Source organism: Caloenas nicobarica, chromosome 15 (assembly GCF_036013445.1).
Source record: "Caloenas nicobarica isolate bCalNic1 chromosome 15, bCalNic1.hap1, whole genome shotgun sequence".
NCBI lineage: Eukaryota > Metazoa > Chordata > Aves > Columbiformes > Columbidae > Caloenas > Caloenas nicobarica.
Genome location: NC_088259.1, coordinates 5,806,668 through 5,829,238, shown reverse-complemented (window position 1 = coordinate 5,829,238; position 22,571 = coordinate 5,806,668). Strand labels below are relative to the sequence as shown.

Sequence of the window (22,571 nt, the reverse complement as noted above, 5' to 3'; positions counted from 1 at the left end):
GGAGGGGCCAGAGCCAGTTGCAGTAAGAGAATCGCGTTGAACATCCACATAGCCAAATAATTCTGCATCCCTTTAATGGAAAGAGTCATTATTTTCGTTACGTGCATCCAACAATTTCTATGTCACAGAATCTGCAAATTAAAGGAAATAAGAAGATATGAACGTGTCCACCCTGCCATCTTTTTAAATAAGCTAAGAGTTAAATATATTTTTTTGTTATTTAGAATTTTTTTGAAGGAAAATGTCTGGTGCCCCATCCCTATCTCCTCACTTGTTGCCTGAAGCTTGGCTCCCCGCAACTGACCTGTTGGGAAAGAGTCGCAGTTTTCAATACTCCTTACAGATATGCAATTCAGTGTTTCAGGAGCTGAAACACAGGTGCCGATCCGACGGGATTGGGTTACTGCGCTCACAGATGGAAGCAAACCAGCCGTGGGTGCTGGGAGCAGGGACCTTCATTTTACACTGTGTGAGATGGATGTAGATGAGACCCAGATTGTACGACCAGCCCAACAAGTCCAAGCAGCGGCTGATGACCAGTGATGCCAGTTACCTGCAATGTTTACACCGTAGTCACATAGATGTCAGGACTGCTTAATTCTTCCATCCAAATTCACACTGAGGAATGGCACTTCCCATCGGCTACAGTATTTTGTCTCTGGTTGAAATTGCAGACCTGGAGTCCACTTCTCGGTGACTTTTGTTTTGTTTTGTTTCAACAATTGTTATTTCTAAATTATCAGAAGTTTTAAAAAAATAATATATTGTTGGATTTGATGTCGTTCAGGATACAGGAACAGAATTACGACACAATTCATTCTGTGCAATCTACCAGATCCGTGGAGCTGTTTCCAATGTACATGTGGTGTCATTGTGGTAAATAAGATGAAAAATGTATATCAGAAAAAAAATCTATCTTTAACATATAATGTGGTACATAAATATATCAAACAATAAAGAGAAAACATAGTCGATGAGGCTGGCCTCGTTCGTGGGGGGCTTCAGAGGAGCTGGGCAGGGGCAGAGGGAGGTTTATCCTCACTGATGGTGGGATTAAGCTGTTTGCAAGAGGCAGGACACATATTTTGGGAAGGGATCGTTCTACAGTTGGGGGGGCTGCTTTCAACCCCCACTCCCCTCATCTTGGCTTTATTCCCATAGCACTCACGTTCCAGAGATGGATGGAGTTCGCAGATTCTTGTTCTTGTGAAGGAGAGGAAAAAGCCCTCACGAACTAAAAAATGCAGTAGAGGGGGGGAAAATAAACGAAATAAGGGGCTTGAACCGAATTAACTCTGCCCTACCCACAGGTGTGGAGCCTCGGGCTGATCCCCGCGGCGGGGGCGGTCGCCCCCACCCCCGTGACCGAAACCACCTCGATTTACACCGATTTGAAAGCCACAACAACTAATTCGTTGCCTGCTCGATGTGGCTGCACAGCGGGGATGGGGGGGACGAGACACCCACCGACAGCGCTCCCGCAGCCCGGGCACAGCAAAGGTCCCCGTGGGGCTTCTTTTATTGCCCCCTAAATCATGTCGAGCCCCGGTAGGGACTGGCCGGAGCTGGCGGAGCTGCCCCTCGACGGCAGCGGCAGCTCCGCAATGCGGTACCCGAGGGTGGGAGGCGGGGGGGTTGGACAAGCCGGGGAAAGGGGCTGCGGGCAGGAGGGAGTGATACTTCTTCCCAGAGAAAACAGCATTTCGGGTGGTTTCCCGGGCAGCCTTCGAAAGGAAAGCGCCGGGAAGCTGTGGGGTTTATTCTGCACGGGGACAGGGATGTGTTGTGCCGTGTGGGGGGGGCATCGCGGTGGGGTGCCTGCCGCATGGATTAGCTGCGTTTCCCTCCTTGCTGGGCCTCTGTTTTTGGAGGAATGCAGCTCTGCCCCATCCCCATTCTCAACCTCACCCCCATCCTCAACCCCATCCCTACACTCTTTCCCATCCCCACTCTCTTTCCCATCCCCATCTTCATCATCTTCACCCCCATCCTCATCGCGGTGAGGTGACCCGTGATTACCCGCCCCTCCGGCAGGCACCGGCAGCCGAAGCTGCCCTCACCCCCAGCCCGCCCCCGGCGCTGCCTGCTCGGTCCGCCCCCGCCGGCCGCCCGGGGTCTCGGCGGCGGCGCAGCGCCCTCGCCCGACGGCGCGTCCCGGCCCGGAGCCATCGCACCGGCCGGCCCGGAAAGCGGGCAGACAGCCCGGCCGGGGGAGCTGAGCGAGCAGCTCCTCCTTCATGGGTGCCGGCTGCTTACTCTTCTGCCCCGAGCTCTGTGTTCCAGCTCTGTTTTCTCTCCAGGGTGCTGAGAAGGGACTTAACATAGGTGGAGATCTAGCCCACCTTCTCCCTGCGCTGTGTAGGGCTGAGATAACCTCTCGGCTCCTGGAGAACTGAGGAACCCTGGGAGGTTAACGCACCCCTCTGCACGTCTGTGGTTTGCATCTGCTTTGCATGCGGTGGTTTGAGGATCCTTTTCTCTCTGTGTTCCCCATTTGGATTGCAGGAGGCACAGGGATGCAGCCAGGACAGCTGCCATGCCGCAGTGGGAGGGCAGCTTGCTCACCTCTCCTCGCGGGCAGCTGCCTGTGCCTGGATGCGGGATGCTCACCGACTAACCTCTCCCGTGCCTTTGTGTTTTTCAGGGGCCGAAGGTTCTCTGGTTCAGGGCATGTGATGATGGAAACCATTTTATGAAGCTTTAACTTTGCAGAGCTTTTAAACCTAATTCAGCGTATTTTTTTCCCCTTGTGAACAGAAACAGCTCCTGCTCTGAGTGTATTTGGGGCTCTAAGATGATTTGTGCCTTTTTTGTGATGGCGGGGGGAAAGTGAGGGCAGCTGAGGGCTCCTTGCTCTGCCCCTGCCCCATCCCTCAGGGTGCAGAGCAGGGGACCAGGAGCAGAACGTGCCCTCAGCCCCTGCAAGGACACCTCAAATCCCTGAGTCCTGCCCGGGCACAGTCCCCCAAGCCCCTTGTTCCCCAGGCAGCTGAGATACCCCCTGGCTGGAGGGACTCGGCGTGGCATTTCAGCCTTCCCCGTGATGCCTGGCAGCAGGTTGAGCGGGTCCCAGGGATGACAGGGAACCTCAGCGTCTGGCTTGCTGTGGTTTTCAGCTGTGGTAAAGCCAGTGATTATCCAGTGAGCCCCAATGGGTTTTGTCTCGCTGTCAGTTCTGCTCAAGCGCTTTCTCCGTGTTTCTGCCAGGTGCCGATGCGCACTCGTGGCTGACGTGCGACGAGCTGGCGAAACAAGCCCGCTCAGCAAGCTGGAGCCATAAGCCGAGGCTTTGTCCTTTAAACTTGTCCGTGGCTGGAATGAGTGAGGCTGTTGGTGCAACCCTTGTGACTTGGGCTTGAAATACAGGCAGTCCCCTCCAGCCTGCTGCAGCAGACATTTTGATGCTGTGCTCATGCTAGTGAAAGCGTACGTGAACCGTTGCAGGAGATGCGCAGCCTTTAAAGTAGAGGATGCAGAGGAATGAGCAAAATAAACCCCAAAATAGCAGCAGGTTTAACTTGGACAAAGCAGAAATATGAAAAGCCAGCATGATGGTAAAGTCTGATCTCTGTTCCAAATGGCTTTTGTCTGCAGCTTCATAGCTTCTGGTCATGTGCTACAGCAATCGTCTAAACCTTCTCATCCTGAAAATGAGACAAACAAAGGCCCTCTCTGCACTAGCAGGGAACAGATTTCTTTCTCTCTCTGTGTCTTTACAGTTCCTCAACTACAATAGAGACCTCTATTGGGGTTTGTTCCCTGAGACATGAGGGTAATATCAAATCTCTGTTATCCTCATGCACCCGCATGGCTGTGCCACCCATGGGACCGTTGGTGGAGGGGTCTGGGGCCCCTCCTCTCCATGTGCTGCCAGAGCTCACAAGGGGTCAGATGTGGCTCTGCCTTCTCCCCACGCACACAGAGCCAGAGCCATTGGCTGTGGTAGCAGTTGGCTACCTTGGCCTCGTGAAGCTTGGATGCCCCAAATCATGTATTCCAGACATTTCAGAAAACACCTGTTTTGATGGCAGCACCAATGTTCTACATCATCTGATTTTATACATTTTTTTTTTAATCCATCTGTGTATTCAAATCCTACCTCAGCTCACCCTTTTGCTTTTATAATGGCCTCCTGGTCCAGCGACCCTTTTTCTTCCTCCTGTCTGCTTTGAGATTCACAGGCCCAGCTGAGATGAGCGTGTGCTGATGGCGAGAGGTCAGTAATTTAACAAACACTTGAGGAATTGTGCTGCTATTCATGTTTCCTCAGAGCTGTGGGACCTATCGACCAACTACACCGTGGTCCACTTCTGCGAGAGGGTCAGGCACAGGAGGGCTTTTCGGGGTGAAAGAAACCCTCCTGGGTAATCAGAAAACGCCTCCTGAGTATGAAGTTTGTATTTCAGGTGAGGAGCTGGAGGCTCCACCGGTAGCCAGCAGTGACTCCTCCAGCATGTTTGACCATCACACCGTTATTTGGGCACCCACGCAGGGATGTGGTGACCACGGGTGCTGGGCACCTGCAAGGGGGAAGGGAGAGGAACAGGGAGCAAATGGGGGAGGACATGAACGGAGGGCAGTAGATTTTGGCTCCAAGAGGGTTTTGCTGGGCTCAGTTCTGATGTGCCCACAGGGCTTGGTCCTTGTCAGCTGCTCAGGTGCTTGTTCCTGCCTACGTGTGGCCCAGGATGGGGAGCGTGGAGCCACAGGAAGGTCACACAGCAGGCAGAAGCGAGGTTGTAGGACTGTCGCACCTGCAAAGTTCAAGCGTCTAGAAGTCCCTGGCTCTCCCGCTCTGGATGCAGTGCTGCCAGGGAACAAGGCTTCACCTCACTCAGCGCCTTCCTTGCTGGCAAGTTCCGTGGATTGCTGGTGGATCGACAGTGGGTCACGCTCACGTCCAGGAGCTCTGGCTGGTTTGCGAGGTGACCCATGCCTCGTTACCTCTGCTAGGACCTGGCATGTGACCCGGCACAGCCTCTGGTGAACAGAGCACTTTGTTCTGACCCTTTGCACTTCCCTGCCAGCCAGCTGCCCTCTAATCCCCCCAAGGAGGGATTTTCCTCTCCCACCCTGGCTCCCTGTGCCTCGGTCCCCTCGGAGAACAGTAGCAGGGTAATCATTTACTTCCTGCCACAAGCCACTCCTTCGGACTTTTCCTTCGACCTTCAGACCAAATTGCCAAAATAAAAACAACGGGAGGGAGAGCGGTACACGCTGCTTTCCACAGCGGGAGCGTTGGCAGCACCCACCGGCCACACTGCCCGAGCCCAGGAACCCGGCTCCTGCGCCTCCTTCTCTGCAGGTAACGTTGATTTACTTTATCTGGGATGATCATGAATCTCCCTTCTCCTGATGAGGTCCAGAAGCTGTTTGGTAGAAGCACAGGGACTCTGCTGGCCTGTGGGAGAGCTGCTCCCAGGGTCTGGCTCAGGGTCAGCAGATGGAAGCAGAGAGGGTTTCGTTTCCAGCTGTGGAGGAATCCAGAGAGAAGAGAAGCAACCTCCTTGCTCCCCCTGGAAATATTGTACTAGGCGGAAAGGTTTCTTGCATTAACTGTGCTTCCCTCAGGAAACTTCCATCACAAGGAGCTTCCATCACCCTGTGTGTGTCCACAGCCCCACATCAGCTCACCTGCCCGGGTGAGCTCCCGTGGGGAGCAGCCACAAGTGTTTCTGACCCTGTGTGATTTCAGGAGCTGGCAGATAAGCAGAAGTAGCTGGCGACCGATCGTGTGTGTCCCCATGTCCCTGAGCCCCCGGGAAAGGAGCCTTGTGTTGCACTGGGCTTTTGCAGCCAGCACCAGAAGGCTGAGATTTGCACCAGAAATTTCAGGTGGTTTTGGCTGCATCTCTGCAGCCAGGCTGGGCCTGGTGAAGCTCAGGGATGCCGTGCCCAGCATCCCTCTAACGGGGCATCCCGGAGCCCTCGCCGGCAGGACAGGGAGGGCTGTTTCTGCTCGGTACCGGAGCAGGGGATGAGATGGGCTCAGCAGGTTGCAGCACAGAGCTGCTGCTCTTACACAGGGACTGACGGGACCTGACGATTCATTGAGCAGCACTTGGCCCAGTTTGGACTGGGCTGCTCACTGGGTTCAGTATATAAAGCTCTGCTGGAGACAATCTCCAACTGTGTCAGCACCAGTTGCTTCCTGGCTTTTGCATGCGGATAAAGAGAGGTGAAAACTTGTATCCCGTGCAGTGGACGGGGCCGAGGATGGGGACAGAGCAGGGCAGAGGGAGACATTCCCAGGGACGCTTTGCCCACGAGCTTTCCTAAAGAACCCAGAGCTGTGTCAGCAGCAAGGGGCCTGTTTTCAGGCTCTCTGAGCCGTCTCCAAGCTGCTAAGCCCTGCTCAATCCGGCCGGGAAACTGCCTCTGTGCCCTTGTCCCCGCCAGGCTGGTGACACTCGGGGCTGGAGCGCGCAGCCTGCATCAGACCGTGCTGCAGAGAACAGGGGTGCTCATCCCCCCCAAAAACATTGTTGATTTGTTTTAAGAAAGGCTCTAAAACATAGTGTGCAATGCGTCCTGAAGTCCTGCTGGGGAGGGGAGGAGAGGACAGCAAGCAGGTGAATTGCACCTTCCCCAAGGACAAGGCTGGGCAGCCAGGAGAGGAAGGGTCGCTTGATAGTCTGCTCCCAACTTCATGTTATTTATTCACTGACATTGTGCCCACACTTTAAAAATGCTTGGAAGCAAGAATGTCCCAGCAAACTAATTTAAAGGCAATGATAAGATCAGGCGTTTCTTCCTCTGAAGATGTAAAGGCTTTACAAGAGATCGGTAATATTCTGCCACATTCATATTTGTAGAAACAGAGGCACAGAAAGTTGCAAGAGTTGCTCAAAGCCATTTTAGCTGTTCTTCAGAATAAAAACCTGATCCCAAGTGGCCTCCTCTTAGCTCCTTTCACCAAAACATGGGAAACCTCCCAGCTCTTATGTGGGATTCCTTGGCAAAATCAAAGGCAAGGCTTGAGGCAGAACCCTGGCTTTTGGAAGCTAAAAGAAAAATGTAGATGGGAAAAAAGAAATTTGAAGAATCCCAGTGGTCACCAATAGTCTATTTAGTCTTTCATGAATCCTCTTAAGATGAAGAAATAGGCTCTGACCTTTTAAAGAATATCCTATCCTATCCTATCCTATCCTATCCTATCCTATCCTATCCTATCCTATCCTATCCTATTCCTTACCCAGCAGAGATAAGCGAGTAGCCAAACATTTTAGGTCACCTTTCACTGCAGGTCGACGGAAACTTGCTATGTGCTCTCTAGTGAAATGTTTGTTTTACTCTTATCTGGCCCCTTCCCTGCAATTCCAATTGCTCAGGACTGTGTGGTTCCACTTCAGTGACACTTCTATGGTTATGGTTATGGATATTGCTAGATAGGGAGATTAAGAGAGTGCACCTTTCCCTATAAAAGAGCATATATGCATAACGTATAAAATATTAGAAAGAGGAAAGGGTACTACTCTGTGTGCAGAGAGGGGGGGTCTGGACCTGTTGTCCACTGTGTCCTGCCTCGGAGAAGCTGCAAACGTGGCTTCCCTGAGGTGAGCGGAGGGACCGGGCTCAGCTGTTCAGGACCACCCAGCCCTCGACCCCTTGCAGGGCCTGGGCATGTGGAGGCAGCTTTCCTCCCTTGGCATGAAAAGGAAAATATTTCCAAGCACAGGCAATGCTACAAGCTGTGCCAGTGCAGCTGAAAAACCAGCTTTCTGTAGCCATGGCTGGTTCCCACTTTGCCTGATTTTTCCACCATGGTCCGACTGAGCCCTGCCCAGACAGGGGACATGCACAGAAAGGGTTAAATCACCCCAGAGCTGCTCGTGCCTCTGGACCCAGATCCAGCCAGAGGTTTTCCTGGCACAGAAGTGCTCTCTGGAGGGCAGGGAAACACTTCCCGTGCACAGAAGACCAGTAATGCTGGCAAAACCCAACCCCGACACCAGCAGCTCTCCAGCTTTACTGGAATTGTTTAATTTTGTTTAGGAGCCTGTAGGTGCTGAGCAGGGGAACAGGCCAAGGCCAGTCCTGGTATAACAAGTGCAGGGCAATGCCTGCAGCACCTGTAAGGATGTGTGCCTCCGTGCCTATATAATGTACATGCCTATATAATGTATGTGCCTATATAATGTGCATGCCTATATAATGTATGTGCCTACACAATGTATGTGCCCTGCAAGCGCTCCCACGTCCAGCAGCCCTGTCAGCATGGCATTGATGTGTCCCATCGCAGGCAAGGGATGCTGCTGGTTGTGACTGTGGATGCCTAGGGACAGCGCGAGGAGGAAAGTTCCACCTCTCTGGTGGTGTCTGATGTTGAATCCCCAGGTGAGGACCTGCTCTATGCCAGGGATTTGCTGGTGGCCCGTGTGTCCCTGGGCTTCCAGGGAATGTCGTCTTTTGTGCCAGGGAGCCATCAGTCCCAGGGCAGTCACCCCAGGCACAGGGAGGACAAATCGACTCTCAGCACCTTCAAAGCATCAAACAACAAAATCCTTTCTCGAGAGCAGAAATCTGTGAATTTAGCAGTTGTAGGGTAAATCTCTTCTGGTGTACAGAAGTCAAACAGCCAAGCAGTACCACCCAGCTCTCCTTGAGCACCCTTCTTCTGCCAGTCCCAAAGCACTTTCCAGAGGGGTGCACAGAGAGGGACACTGGAGCGGTGGCAGAGCCCAGAGTGACCTGAGCACCCCGATCCCCACCAGCCCAAGCATGGTGGGTGTTGGTCGGGGAGCTGGTCCCGTGTCCCAGGGCCGTGCCCAGCTGGTGGGCAGCCAGCGCTGCACCCGAGCGCTTGATCCTCCTCCGATTCCTGTGCCCTTCGCCTTTGCAGCCGGAGAAATATCCGTGTGCTCTGCTGCCCGAGGACGCCCGGTGCCGGTCGCTGAGCTCCAGCCTTAAGGAGAAGGGACCATTTCAGCTGGCTTTATGTACGTGGCCTGGATGGAGCCCTCCTCCACCGCCCTGGGGAAGACAAAGGGTAATGCTCCTGGCTGGTACGGTGTCACTACACCCCTGGGGACAGCGAGGGCATGGAGGGCTGGGCTGTGGAGCACCTGGCAGAGCCCCATCGCACACCTTCCAGGTGGGCTCCAGCCTGGCTCCCAGCGCCCGTGGGACCCGCAGGTGGCCCAGGAGGTGGTTGTGTGCAAGGATGTTGGCTGAGCAAAAAATTAAGGCTTTGACCTGAGAGAGAACGATATTTCAAGCAACATGCTGCTTCCTTTCTCTTGTTACACATTAGAACATGATATAGAACATGATATGTTTCCGATGTTTTGATCCTGGTAGCTGTAGTTTGGGGAAGGGGTTTGTCCTGTGCGGACTAGTCACTCTGCTCCCCCAGGGAAGCTGGTTTTCCTCCTGCTCTAGCTGCACGTGGGAGATTTTATAGGAAATGACAACGGAAGCAAAAAGCGACTGCTTTGTTTTTAATGAAGAGAGAGGGAAGACACCAGCCCTCCTCTAATGCCTCCTTTTGCACAGAGCTTGGTCTCTCTTCTCCCATATCACTGCATGTCTCTGACCCCAGGTGTTCCCCTCCACATGTATTATGTTTGCATTTAATACAGCTGCAAAGCACCAATCTGGCTGCCCCAGGCTGCGCTCTTCCAGCATGGGTGGAAGATGCTGGAAGCAGCAGCTTCTAGTGGGTTTGACCTGAACCAAACAACAGTTTTGACCTTCCTCCAAACCACAGGACAGCAGACAAATTTCAAGCCTACTAAGGTATAGAAGATCATTCTGAACACCTGAGATGCTGCCTGGGATGTAATTGGCTCCCACCCATCACCCGCACCCCTCTCTCCTCATCCCAAACTACCACTCCCACTTAAGTTCTCACTCCTGGGGTATACCCAGCAGGTGTTTCTTCATTTTTTGCAGCTGATCATCCTTTCCTGCTCTCTTTAAAGGGCTGCAGGGTGGCAGCAGTGGCCTAATCACTCTGAGAAGGTGGGGCTGTTTGTGGGTTGAATGAGTTGCTGTAGGAGACCAAGCTATTCTCCTCTGAGTTTTAGGAAAGAGCTGGTGGCAGGTTGGGCTGGTGCAAGGATGGGAAGTGTTGAGAATGAGGTGTCTCTGTGCTCGCTGGCTGTGGACTGCTTCCCCTGCTTCAGGACACAGCCTCCGCTGGGAGATGTGCTCCCAGGTGTGTTTGATGTTTTATTTTCTATTTTCATGAGATTTTTTCAATATGAGACTATTTGTCCAAGCTTTAGCTATCTGCTTTATTTATTTTTTTTCTCTCCAATTTTGCATGTAGTTTTTCTTTAAAATGTGGAGGGTTGCTTGTGAGTTCCAGCTTGCTTGAAGCCAGGGTTGCTTGGCTGGGGTTCCTGCTCTGGTTTGCTGTGTCCCCGGGGTGTAGGCAAAAGGATCCACAAGAGAAAAGCAGACAAGCTGGGAGCTCTGTAGAGGGCAGCTAAGAAAGCTTCCCCAAGTGAAGAAGTCCTTTAAAGTCTTTCCTAACCTTCCCCTGGACTTGCTGTGTGCTGTAGTACTTCAATGGGAATGAAAGCAGAGCTCAGTGCTGGCCTGGAGGTATCTCTTAGATCTGTAGCACGGGAAAGCTTGAGGTTGGTGGGGTTTTTTTTCTTTGCTAGTCAAAGCATGTGTTTCCAGGAGTCATCCTTCTGAATTCCCCCTGTGCCCCTTCTCTGAGCTAAAACTGGGGCATCTCCCCCTTATGCTGCTTGCAGCCGCTGTGCTGGGTGAAAGCTGTGGGCTGCCTTATGAGCCCCTATCTCAACCTGCTCCTCCAAAACCTGTGCTGCTCCCCAAACACCACCTGCTGCCCTGGTGACAGCCTGCCAGGCCGCCTCGCCTCTCCATGCTGGCAACCAGCCCTTTCCAGAGCAGGAGAGGACGAGGCACTTGCTCGGAGGGGTTTGCAATCTAGGTTAGGTAGGAGATGCTGCGAGCTGTGACATCAGGGGAGAGGGTGGGAGGCAGCTTTGCAGATGACGAGTCTATGAGGTTGCCTCTCCGTGCAAGGTACGCGTTGCATTAGTAATGTGTTTGTAGCAAATAACGCTGGGCTAGCATGGGAATGTGGGTCAGCGCTGGCAGAACTGTTGAAGGGAGAGGGAGCTGCTCGTGCTGTGCTGGGAAGAAAACGTATGTTACTGAGGGGCGTTTGGTGGGGGGAAATTTAGCTGCAGCAACTGCTCTAACTTGTAAGTAGCAGCTTTATGTTGTGTGAGTGGGTTCCTGCTGCCTGGGGGTGCCTCTGGCCTTGGGTGTTGGGGTGAAGTAGTCTTTGGGGAGTGGGGTGCAGGGTGTGGATGTTTGTTCCTGGTGTGTTACAGTCACATCATATGAGGAAACTCCTAGACTTGCTTGCTGATGCTCTCTGTGGCCCTGGCCATGCCTGGAGCATCCCTGCTGCCCCAGCAGGCACAAGGAGGGATGCAGCTGAGCATGTACAACCAAGGATTCCAGAGTATTTTCGTGACCTATTTCTGATTCTGTTGTTCAGTGTGTGTGCGCTCAAGAAATCTTTGTGCTTTAGGGGGAGTGGGCTTTGTGAGTGATAAGGAAAAGCCTGTTTGGCTGCTCAAGAGATTTAAACCAGAAACTAACCTGGCTTTGAAGGCGGGCTTCGGCTGAAGAAGGTGGCTCTGAGCCTGAATAGAAAGATATGGGATGTGGATATAATTATCCTAAAAAATGTGCATGGTACTTCAGTGCAGAAACACAGACTCTTGCTCAGAGCAAGTGCACTTAATGAAATAGCTTTGCTAGAAAACGCTGCCCTTGGTCAGCAGGGACTTGTTGAGTAGCTTCACTTCCAGCAAAGCAGCAGTGGAGCAGAATGGGGCTGGTGGAGGGAGGCATGAACGGGCTGCCGGGCTGTGACCTTGGAGCGCTGTGCAGCCTTTGCTCAGTGGTGATACTCTTGCCTGGCTGCAGCTGTGGGGATCTTGCTAAAGCAGCCTTGTCCAAGCCCCTTGGAGCAAGTTGGGAGCTTGTCCTGCATCCTGTGCTGCCAGCAAACACCTCAAACCAGGTGGATGTGTTTGTGGTTTGCCCATGTGCCCCCCAAGATGCCTGAGCTGTGACATCTCCACCTGTGCCTGAAGGGAGTCCTTTGTTTTCCCCTGAGTCTGGGATCAGAAGAGTGTTTATGGCAGCATGTGGACCCTGGGGCCAAAAACCAGCTTGTGAGGGTTCAGATTTGGAGAGCAGGACTGATGTCCCTTTGCTGTGACCATGATATCTGTCTGGTCTGTTGAGCAGCCCGTGGGACAGATGCAGCCCCTAGGCAGGCATTGGATGACCTTCAGCAGACCTCAGTGAGCCAGGGAGAGCCAGACTGTCAGGGAAATAAAGACTGTGTCAAGGGGGAGGAGATGGGGGTTGATCTGTCTGGGTGCCGCCTGCTGGGACAAGCTCTTGGACCTGCTCCAGGGCCAAGTATTGGCCAAGGTCAGGGTCTCAGACCAGCCTGATGTGGTAAGCCCATTCACTGAATGGTTTGTTTCTTTAAATGCCTGCTTTTTTCTTCCCTGTCCATTCAGAAATTCTAAAACCACATCCTGGTTATCGGCTCCTGATCAGATCTGGAGGTCCCAGAGCTGCTGGTGGTGCCTGGTTGGTGGATCTCCAGAGTGTGCAGGTCCTGCAACCTGCCAGATCCTCAGAGCCGTGTGGGGAGGGCTCTGCAAATGGGCTTGTGTTTGCTGCAAAGCTTGTTGTTGTCCTACAAATTCCTTGCCCAGGGAGATGGACTCAGGCAATTGCTGCTGCCGAATCCTTGGTCTGTAGAAGAGCTGTTCCAGGATGACAATTTGCTTGTATCTGCGAAGGTGGGTTTTTTTTTTTGAGGAGGAGCGAGGGAAGCGCATGTTTCTGTGGACGTTTTGATTCTTTCTTACTCTTGAGTAGCAATATTAAGGCTGAGCCAGGGAGTTAAACTGAGTCCAGGAATATTTTTATCTACTCCTAAGCAAAACAAGGAACTCCTCTGCGCAGGTTGCACTTCTTGGGCTTTTCTCTTGCTCAGCCTGTGCAGCAGAGAGCAGGTCCAGGACTTGGCATCTCTGCAAAGGGCGAGGTGTTGATGGGCGGTGGCAACCGCCTGAGCAGCAGGGATGATCCCTGGTGGGAATCCCGGCTTCTGGCACCGGCTGCGTGTCCTTGGGCAAGTCACTTACTCGCTGCGATGTGTGTGTGCTGGCTTACCTCCTGCGGGGCCCTGAAAGGTTTCATTCATGTCCCTAATTACTCGTGGAGTCCTGAATGAAAGGAGCAGTGGATATGCCAAGTGCGTGACGTATCCCAGTACAACATCGTCCTTGTGAACGCTCTCCTTGTCCCTCCTGGGGACCCAGGGGTGGCTCAGGAGGCTTGAGGGTGGTGCTTTAGCCCGCGTCTCCCCTGCCATGGGAGAGAGCGACTGTTTTGCGGCACTTCTCCCCATCCTGTGAGCTATTGAGGGCTCCTGGCAGGGCTGGGAGGGGAGCTGTCCTGGTTCCTATAATTTCCTGGTTATTTTGGTATGTGGGTGGAAGGGGGAGGAGGGTGGCTGTGGAGGGAAGAGCAAGGTCAGGGAAGAACAAACATGCCTCTGTGCACTTGTGATCGTGCCGCCAGCTAATCGCCTTCAGTGCTCCAACTTTTCCTCGCAGAACTCATCAAGCAGGGCCGTGAGAGGATAGGACAGACCATCAAAGCCTCCGGCTCCAGGCTCTGCTCATAGTGAGTATGAAAACCTTGTAGTGAGTATGGAAAACCTCCCGGCGGGATGAGAGCCCTTTAAAAAGCTCAGCCTGATAACGCGGCGGTGAATGGAGCTGGCTGGCACCGGGCAGATGTGGGCAGGCCCTGGGGACAGCTGCCAGCACCCGCTGCCATCGCCTGCCCCGCTCAGCCCGGCCAGCGAGCAGAGGGGCTCTGGGATGGCGGCGGGTCTGTGCATGGAGATGTGCAGGGGTGGAGAGGTGGAGCACCCACAGGTGAGATCTGGGGGGGCTGGTGGGATTTTTGGGCATCCTTTTTTGGAAGGGGCAGGGTGGCTGGGGGACAGGGGCTGTCAAAGCCTCTCTGTGGTGTATGAGAGTCTGATGGGGCTGAGGGGGAATGGACAAAGCACTCTGGGACAGAGGAGAAGGGTATGGAGCTTTTATTTTGCCTTCTGTCATTTCTTTAATCCTGGCTTTTGCAAGGAGCATGGGGGAACCCTTAAAACCAGAGGGAGGAATCTCGGGGGTGGCAGGACCCATCCCTCCCTAGCAATGCTCAAGCAAGCTGGCTCTGAAACAAGTGTTCAAGTCCAACTTCTCCTGCCCCAGCAGCACTGGGTAGATGACAGTCCTGTGCTTTAATGCCTCTGCTCACCGAGCCCACCCCAGATGCCATGGCCAGCCCCTCTTCCTGCAATGTCAACAGCCCCAAGCTGTCCTGCTCTGCCCTGGGGGAGCTGTCTCCAGCTGCTGCCAGCCCAGATGATGGGGGGACCCATTGGGACTGTCCTGGCTGTCCTGTGGGGATGCTGGCTGGGTGGCAGGGCTGGGTGCTGCAGCATCCCTGTATAGTGGAGAGGGGGCTCTGTCTGCATCGAGAGGGGTCTGACCACGGCCGGAGGGGTTCAACCTTGTCTGGCCCCGATGCTCTGCTGCTGCTGGGGCTGTGCTGGTCTTCATACGTCAGCACCCTGACCAGTTGCTGCAACTGTAAATTGAGGGTTAACTGTGGCATTTGATATGCTTGTGCTTGTTTGAATCACTGGTGCACCTGGGAATGTTCTTGCCCCCGTTTCCTGTCAGTGTGCATCCCCGGTGCTGCCCAGGGTAGCCAAGGAACTCAGCTGAGGTCTCCTGTGATGGAGGGGAACACGCACTGGGGTTTGTGTTGGTTCCTGGCAGGTTAATGGTGTGAAGCTGTTTCTCTCTTGGATTTTGTTTCCAATACTGGCTTGCTCTTCTTTTTCCAAGTGCTGAACGAGTTGTTTTTTTAATGGATCGTTCCCGGAGCCCGGACAAAAGCACCCAGGTGAGACCATTGTACTGACCCAGCAAGTCCTCACCATTGGGATGAAGAGAGGAGCTGGTGCCTGCAGTAGAAAAGCAAGGAGAGCCTGCATTAGCTTGCTGGGAGTCTTGCTGCTTCCTTGCCTCTGTGAATGATGCTGGGTGGAGAAAAAGGAGAGCAGAGAGGCCCTATACAGCCTTCTGGACCAGGCATAATGCTCCCAGAGTCTGAGGAAGGGAAGATTCTTGAGGAGCAGGAAGAAGAGGAAGGCTGTATGTACCTCCTTCTCATTGGGAAGAGGGAGGCTGCATCTCTGGGGTGCTGGGTGTGCATAAGGCCACTTCCAAGGCTCCGGACTTGGCAGTTTTGGAGCTTAGTGGGAGCGGGCAGAGAGCTGCAGGGTTTGAGGGGATGCTGGCGTCCTGCTGCAGGGGTGCTCCTCTGTCTCAGATGTGCACAGGCAGTGGGGAGTGCCCTGTTTCAGTGCTGCGGTGAGCAACCAGACCATGCAGTGCCTTTCCTCTGGCAGCACAGCAGGGCTGGGAAGCCTCAAGTGAGGAGTTAAGCAGTTGCTTAGTACTCTTGCTCTTTGGGCAAGTATGGGATGAGGTCTTCAGCCCAGAATCTAGCTTACTGCAGCATCCAGCTCAGGGATGGTATTACTTAATGCAGAGCTCTGTTCTCCCTTTCCCCATCACTTAAAAGTTTGCCAAAACATCCACTCTGTCTTTTGCTGACGGGTGTTTATCAGTGGCTCTGTGCAAGTGATGCTGGATTGAGGAAAGGAAAGCACAACCTGCAGCATGATCCCTGTGAATAACACGATTGTTATCTTCCCTAGCCTCCAACATCAACTGACAACATCAACCTTGGACCTTCTGCTAACCCCAAGTAAGCTCCCTGCAGAAGCCAGGTAGGGTATGGAGCGTGCAGGGAAGAGATCTGTCAGGGGAATGCCTGTGTCTCGTGTGGGTGGTGTCTGCAATTCCTCACAATTACATTACTTGGCCTTTAATGCCATGTGTATCACCAATGCACCAGCTTTCAAGACAAGCAGCTATAGTGAGTCCCTGTTATCATAATTGCCCTCTCCTGTCCATGTCTGCAGCCCCTTGTCCGACCTCTCTTGAGGGGTAGGAAGGGAAGACCTTCGTCTCTGCTGGCTCCCTGACTCTTTCTCTAGAAATGGGGACAAGCTGTGTCCCCTGTAAAGGTGCTGTTTGGTCCTGACAGGTGCTTTCACCTGCTGCTGTGTTCTGCAGATGGGATGCTGAGGGATTGCTCATCCTCTGCTGGGTGCAGGACATACACAGTGTGAATCCCCTTCTTGCTGGCTGTGAGCAAGGGCCACCTGTCCAGTGCCCTTTAATCCCTTTCACAAGCACTTGTGTTTCCATGAAGGAACTCCGCTTTGATGGCAGTGTTGGTGTTGCATGTTTCTCTCCCAGAAACATTAACTTGCTTCATTCTTGCCCAACAGTGCCAAGCCAACAGACTTTGACTTCCTGAAGGTTATTGGCAAAGGAAGCTTTGGAAAAGTAAGTGTATTTGTGCAGGTGGGCTGTAGCTCTCTGGAGGCAGTTTGGAAACAGATTTCCCTACTGGAAGAGTTTCTGGCTGTGTCCTTTGCTTGCACCACTCCTGAGGGGTTTGGCCTGAGTGGGACTGGGCCCAGAGAAGACCTGAGATAGGGTTTGCATAGCCCATTCTTATTTTGAGCTGCCCTGCAGCCTCTCTAAGGACAGAAGGGTGAGGTGTTTTATGCTCAGAATGGTGATGAACAGTAACTGATTTAAAATAAGCCTCAGACTTTTTCAGCTAATAAAAGATCTCTAGACAAATCTGTGCCTTGATAGCAAGGATCCATTATTAATGGGATTGTCCACTAATAGTCCAAACACACTTTTTAGGTAAGAGAACTATGTGGAGATGTCATGTTCCTTTTTCTGACAGTAAGAAAATGCTGGCAAGTCAGTGGGCTGGAGCTTGGTCTCTACAACTTTGTACTTGACCCCCTCAAGTTGTACTCTGTGTATAATAACTCGCAAGAGTGTTGAGCTAATGGGGAAAACACTCACCAAGTGGCACAAGGTGAGACTGAAACTGGTGACCAGGACCTTCTGTTGCAGGTTCTCCTGGCTAAGCGCAAGTGCGATGGGACTTTTTATGCTGTGAAAGTCTTGCATAAGAAAACCATCCTAAAGAAAAAAGAGGTACGTCTGCTGTCCTTGGCTACTTCTGCAAATAGAGGTCAGCGTATGAGCAATCCTGGTAATGCAATTGGTGTGTATTGTGGCTGAGTGAGCATTCATGTAGACAAGTCACATGTTAGACATGGATTTCTTGGTGCCATGGGAAAATGGAGAAGAACTGAGATGAAACAGGTTAGAGAGGAGAGATTGGTTTCCTTTCTGGAGCTGACCCCCTGGAACTTGCAGCTTCTACTTGCTTTCAGAACAGCAGTGAGTCCATATGGCGGACTGCACTGGACCTTTGCCTGAAGCTCTAACTCCTTTTCTACTTCTTTACAGCAAAACCACATCATGGCAGAGCGCAACGTGCTCTTGAAAAATGTCAAGCACCCCTTCCTTGTGGGACTCCATTACTCCTTCCAGACTTCGGAGAAGCTTTATTTTGTGCTTGATTATGTAAACGGGGGAGAGGTGAGTGCACGTACAGGCCTTATTTTAATCTTCTCTGTGGTCCTTCCCAAACAAACTGCTTTATTGCCTGAAACTTTCTTGTCAGAAGATAATTATGTTGAAGTATAATGTTGCCTTGGCTGCTGGCAAGGACCAGCTGGGAGTGGCTGGCACTCACCTGTATGTTGAGTGAAGATCTTGCTGGATATGACCCATGCCAGCTGATTCCTGAGGCAAAAACGCCGAGAAAAACATGTGCTGGGGTGTTTTAAAATTCTCTGGAGAATATAGGAAGTGCTGATGTTGGTGAGCTTTGGGCAAAAGTCATCTGTGGGCCAGCTCTGGATCCCAGTCTAGAGCTCTGGTGATTCCACTGCAGCAGGTCAGACTTCTTCTGTCCTGTAGAAGCTCCTCTCTCCTCAGCTGTGTTTTTCTGTGCTACCTGAAACTGGCTGGGAGATACTGTTAACATGGATGTCTTTTCCAAGCCTAACTCATATTGGGGATCTTAGCGGGTTCAACTCTGTGCATGTACCTCTCTTCATGGCCATACTACACCTATAATTGACCTGTAGGTTGTAGCATACTAGGAAATTTAATTAGATCAGCAGATGACCAGTTTTGGGACAATGTATTAAGTAAGGGGGTGATATGAGGAGGACAAATGAAGCAATTTCTGGAAAGGTGTTTAGATTGCTAAAGTCATTTGGTTTCGGCTTATTTGGTGCTGTTCATGTGTCACTTCTGCAAATCGGTTTTCACTCTAGTAGCTGGCTTTCAGGCTGGCTCTGGTTATCCTTCAGTTTTTTTAGAGAAGAGACGATCCACCTTATGATCTCTTTGTAGCTCTTTTTCCACTTGCAAAGGGAGCGCTGTTTCCGTGAGCCCCGGGCTCGATTCTATGCTGCAGAAGTCGCTAGTGCAATTGGGTACCTGCATTCCCTAAACATCATTTACAGGTAAGGCACATCTGCCAGGGACAGCAGGGACACCAAGTTTGCCCAGCCAGGCTGTGTGCAGTGCTGGGGAGAAAAAGGGCTTCACTGGGGCCCTGCAAAATGCAGGGCTGGGGTAGCTGAAGAATCTCCTGCCCCAGACAAGACAGTGCACAACTGGCACTTTATCCTGCAAGAGGGATGCTGTCTGCATGGAACTTGAAGGGCAATAAATATTCCCAGCCTGATAGTGCAAAAGAGAAAGGTTAAGTGTACAGATCTAAAATAAACCTGGCTCAATAAGTAAGACATCGTCTCTCAGTAGCAATTCATCCATAGATCTGCAGGCTAACGCCTGACCTTGTATGACAGCAGTCCCTCTATGTTTGCATGTATGTTGATACCAAACAGTGATGGGAATCTGCACTCTGTGAAGGTCTTGGTGAACTGGATTGGGAAGTTTTGTTAGGTCCTGTTCTTAACTGATGGTGTTTCAGATCTGGCTTTCCTAAATATTTGGCCAAATCTGCTCAAACAGCACTTTTTTTTTGTCTTGCAGGGACTTAAAACCTGAGAACATCCTTCTGGATTGCCAGGTATATTCACAGCTTGTGCTGCCTTCCTTCTGCCTTTAAAAGCACCAGGACTATAAACAGAGGGCTACAGTTCTGCAAGCTGGGCTATACTTGCTTCACTGTATGGGTTTTGTATGTATGTATTGCTGCATTTCTGTGCAGATCCTGCAAGAGGTAGTGAGCCTGCTCTCTGCAGAGCTGCACACTTGGAGCCCTCTCGGCTTGTTCCCAAGAGCTGGGACCTGACTTCTGGGCAGGGATTAGGGATGCTAAGAGCAGGGATCGAGGATGCTAAGAGCATGTCATGGCTGCTGCTCTGGTGGTGACTGCTGTATCCACTGGCTCTGCGATAAAGCAGTGGTAAAGCACAGCAGTGCTGGATCTCTTCATAGCTATGCAGCTGTAGCCAAACTAAAAAAAAATCCAGACCCTTCTCTGTAGGCTCCTGTACTTGTACTGTAGGAGGGGAAGCAGATGAACAGTGGCGAACTAAAACATGCACGAGATGCAATGTGAAGGCCAATGCTTGGAAGTCCTGTCTCCTCTCTAGAAAGAGTGGGCCAAGCTGAAATTTCCCTCCCTTCTTTAGGGACATGTAGTATTGACAGACTTTGGACTCTGCAAAGAAGGAATGGAGCAAGAGGAGACAACATCTACTTTTTGTGGCACTCCTGAGGTATGGCGTGTGCTGGGCTTTCTCTGTGACCTGGGGGCTCAAAGCCTTCAGAGACTTGCTGCTCTGGGGCTGAGACTTGTGCGTGTGCTCAGCTTCTCAAAATATAGTCTGAATTAGAACATTTTGGGCTCTTTCAGGCTGTCAGCCTGAAGCTGGAGTACAGATAAAGCTTTCCCTACTTAGCAGAGACATTTCTACCTGTGACAGCTGCTAGGTACTCCAAACTTGCTGTGCTATCAGGGCAGGGATCCCTGTGCTTGGAAGTGGCTGGTCTTGTGAAACTGGGGCTGCTGCAGGTGCCTGTGGAGACAACCTTGACCCTGGGAGCCTGTGACCAGGCTGTTTACCTGCTCCGATACCCTGGAGCTGCAGAACACGGATCCTGCTGGCACCGACACATGCAGGACCTTGCTGTGCTCCTCTGTGTGTCCTTGGTGTGCGGGAGCTGCAGAACACCCTGTGCAGGGGAGAGGATCAGGCCTTTTCTTCAATGCACCTCAAACAGGTTTTGCTACAACCTGTCTCCAGTCTGGCTTCTAGGAGGATTTTTTTTTTTCCTGCTTCTTGCTGAGCTGGGGATTTTGGTAGCGCTTTGGTCTTGGTAATACACCTGTCCTGCTGCCCCTCCTCGGGTGGCTTGAGGAAGGGTCTGTAAACAAGGCCTTTCAGTGTTCAAGCTCAGTAGAACGGACAGGAGTTTCCTGGTGGTAGCCCATGGCTTTCAGTGTGGACTTGCTTGTGCAATAGTTCAGCATGAACCAAGCAGGAATGTTTGAGGTTTGTTTTGTGGATTTTTTTGTGTGCCTGGCTTGTGGGTTTTTTTTTTTTGGATGAGTTATGTGTTTTGGGTTTTTTTTCTCCTCTCTCCTAGATAAGGAGACTGATAGTTCACACTGATAATGCTGTGTCAGACCAGGGTCAGTGTGCTGCTTGCTCTGCAGGCAGCTTGAATTCTTGATTGTTGCTCCCTGATGATGGTTATTGGCAGTTTTGCTGCTTTGGACAGACTTACTGAGACTGAAAGCTGCAGCTTTCTCAAAACCACGAGAGCTTATTAGAGGTGTAATGTGCCACTGCAGGACAGGCTTCACAGCTGAGAGGTGGGTGGCAAATCCTTGTGCAGGTTCTCTATAGGAAGAGAACCTTCTGTAGCCAAGAGAAATGCTTTGGGGGTTTTGGTAGGTGCCTTTCAAACCCATTGCTCTGAAGCAAGTGGGGAGTCTATCAAAGCAGGGTAGGAATTGCATCTGTGTGCTTCCTAATGCATTTGCTCTGCTTGCACTGCAGCTATGTTTGCATACTTAGGAGGGCAAAGCCCTTCCTTTAGAATTTGACTCCAATGTTTGCTTCTGACTCTTCCCAGTACTTGGCTCCTGAGGTACTAAAGAAGCAGCCGTATGACAGGACAGTGGACTGGTGGTGCCTAGGGGCTGTCCTCTATGAAATGCTGTTTGGACTGGTAAGTTTGGAAGTGGTCTGTTTTCCTTTACATGCTGGAGAACTTATTTTCAAAAGTTGTGGTGTGAGATTGGTCTGGTGTTCACATGGCACCTGATATAGACAATCGAATTCTGAATTAGATGACCCGGTTCAATCATACCATTGTCCTTTTGAAAAGAAACATGTGGCAGGTCTCCCTCACCTACTTGCTGCAGGACTCGCTTTGACCTGCGATGTGTGGTTCCTTATGGTAGCTCATGTTTTACCTGGCTGCTTCTCCTCTCTTTCAAATTAGCCTCCTTTTTACAGCCGGGATGTGTCTCAAATGTATGACAACATTCTGCACAAGCCACTCCACATCCAAGGAAGCAAGACTGTGGCAGCTTGTGACATCCTCCAGGGACTTCTCCACAAGGACCAGAAGAGGAGGCTGGGTGCCAAGACAGACTTTGTAGGTGCTTTTCATTATAGTCAGGAGGGAGGATGGGTAGAAAACGTTTCTATTCTGAGCCTTTCTTTTGTGATAATGGCACTGTCTTGGAAAAAAGCTTTCCATGCAGGTTGATGTCTCTCCAGCCTCCTAAAAAGGGCCTATGGGGTTGACTTGGATTTCCCAAGGCAAAGGTGTGGTGGCAAGCTAGGACACCAATGTGTGAGGGTGTTTTCTCCCTTTAAGGGAATCCTGGACCATGGTCTCCATGTATTAAGGAATTGCCATGTGGACCCTACATGGATATGTGATAGCTGCAAGGCTTGCTTCAGCCACTTGATGCTGTGAAACCAGCTAGCAGGTCCTCAAAAAGGAGGATTGGCAGAAGAGTGACTCTTTCTCCCCTCACTTTCTATGCAGCTTGAGATAAAGAACCATGTATTCTTCAGCCCGATAAACTGGGATGACTTGTACCACAAGAGGATTACTCCTCCATTTAACCCCAATGTGGTAAGTGGGTATTTCTGTTGGTATCTCTTAGCTAGTGGTATAAAAGAAATCATCTCTACATGTCTTATACTGACACTGAGGGATGCCGAAGTGCAGGTTAGGAACTGCAAACGCAGTGGTGATGACTCTGAAGAACAGGTGTGTTAGACTGTCTGAACACAAGCAGTTTGGGCTCTGCTCACTCAAAAAGATTGTGTATCTCTGCTCCTCGCCTTAGGCTGGGCCAGCTGATCTGCGCCACTTTGATCCAGAGTTCACCCAAGAAGCGATCTCCACCTCCATCACCCACACGCCTGACCTAGCAGCCAGCAGCTCCAGTGCCTCAGATGCATTTTTAGGGTTTTCTTATGCACCAACTGAAGAGGACATCTAGGTTTTATA

At 51.6% G+C, this 22,571-nt stretch overlaps 1 protein-coding gene across 2 annotated transcripts; it reads left to right on the top strand.

Moving 5' to 3' along the window:
* The first annotated feature begins 8,937 nt into the window (after positions 1-8,937).
* SGK2 (serum/glucocorticoid regulated kinase 2) lies at positions 8,938-22,563 on the top strand. Of its 2 annotated transcripts, none has more exons than XM_065645565.1 (14): positions 8,938-8,989; positions 13,641-13,710; positions 14,946-15,003; positions 15,824-15,873; positions 16,463-16,520; positions 17,112-17,195; positions 17,514-17,645; positions 18,471-18,583; positions 19,119-19,155; positions 19,724-19,810; positions 21,174-21,269; positions 21,546-21,701; positions 22,101-22,190; positions 22,408-22,563. In XM_065645565.1, exons 1-14 carry the CDS (start codon positions 8,938-8,940, stop codon positions 22,561-22,563), a joined length of 1,239 nt encoding a protein of 412 aa, XP_065501637.1. The 2 variants fall into 2 exon arrangements, with proteins under 2 accessions (XP_065501637.1, XP_065501636.1); XM_065645564.1 differs by lacking the exon at positions 8,938-8,989 and adding an exon at positions 9,985-10,159.
* The last annotated feature ends 8 nt before the right edge of the window (positions 22,564-22,571 follow it).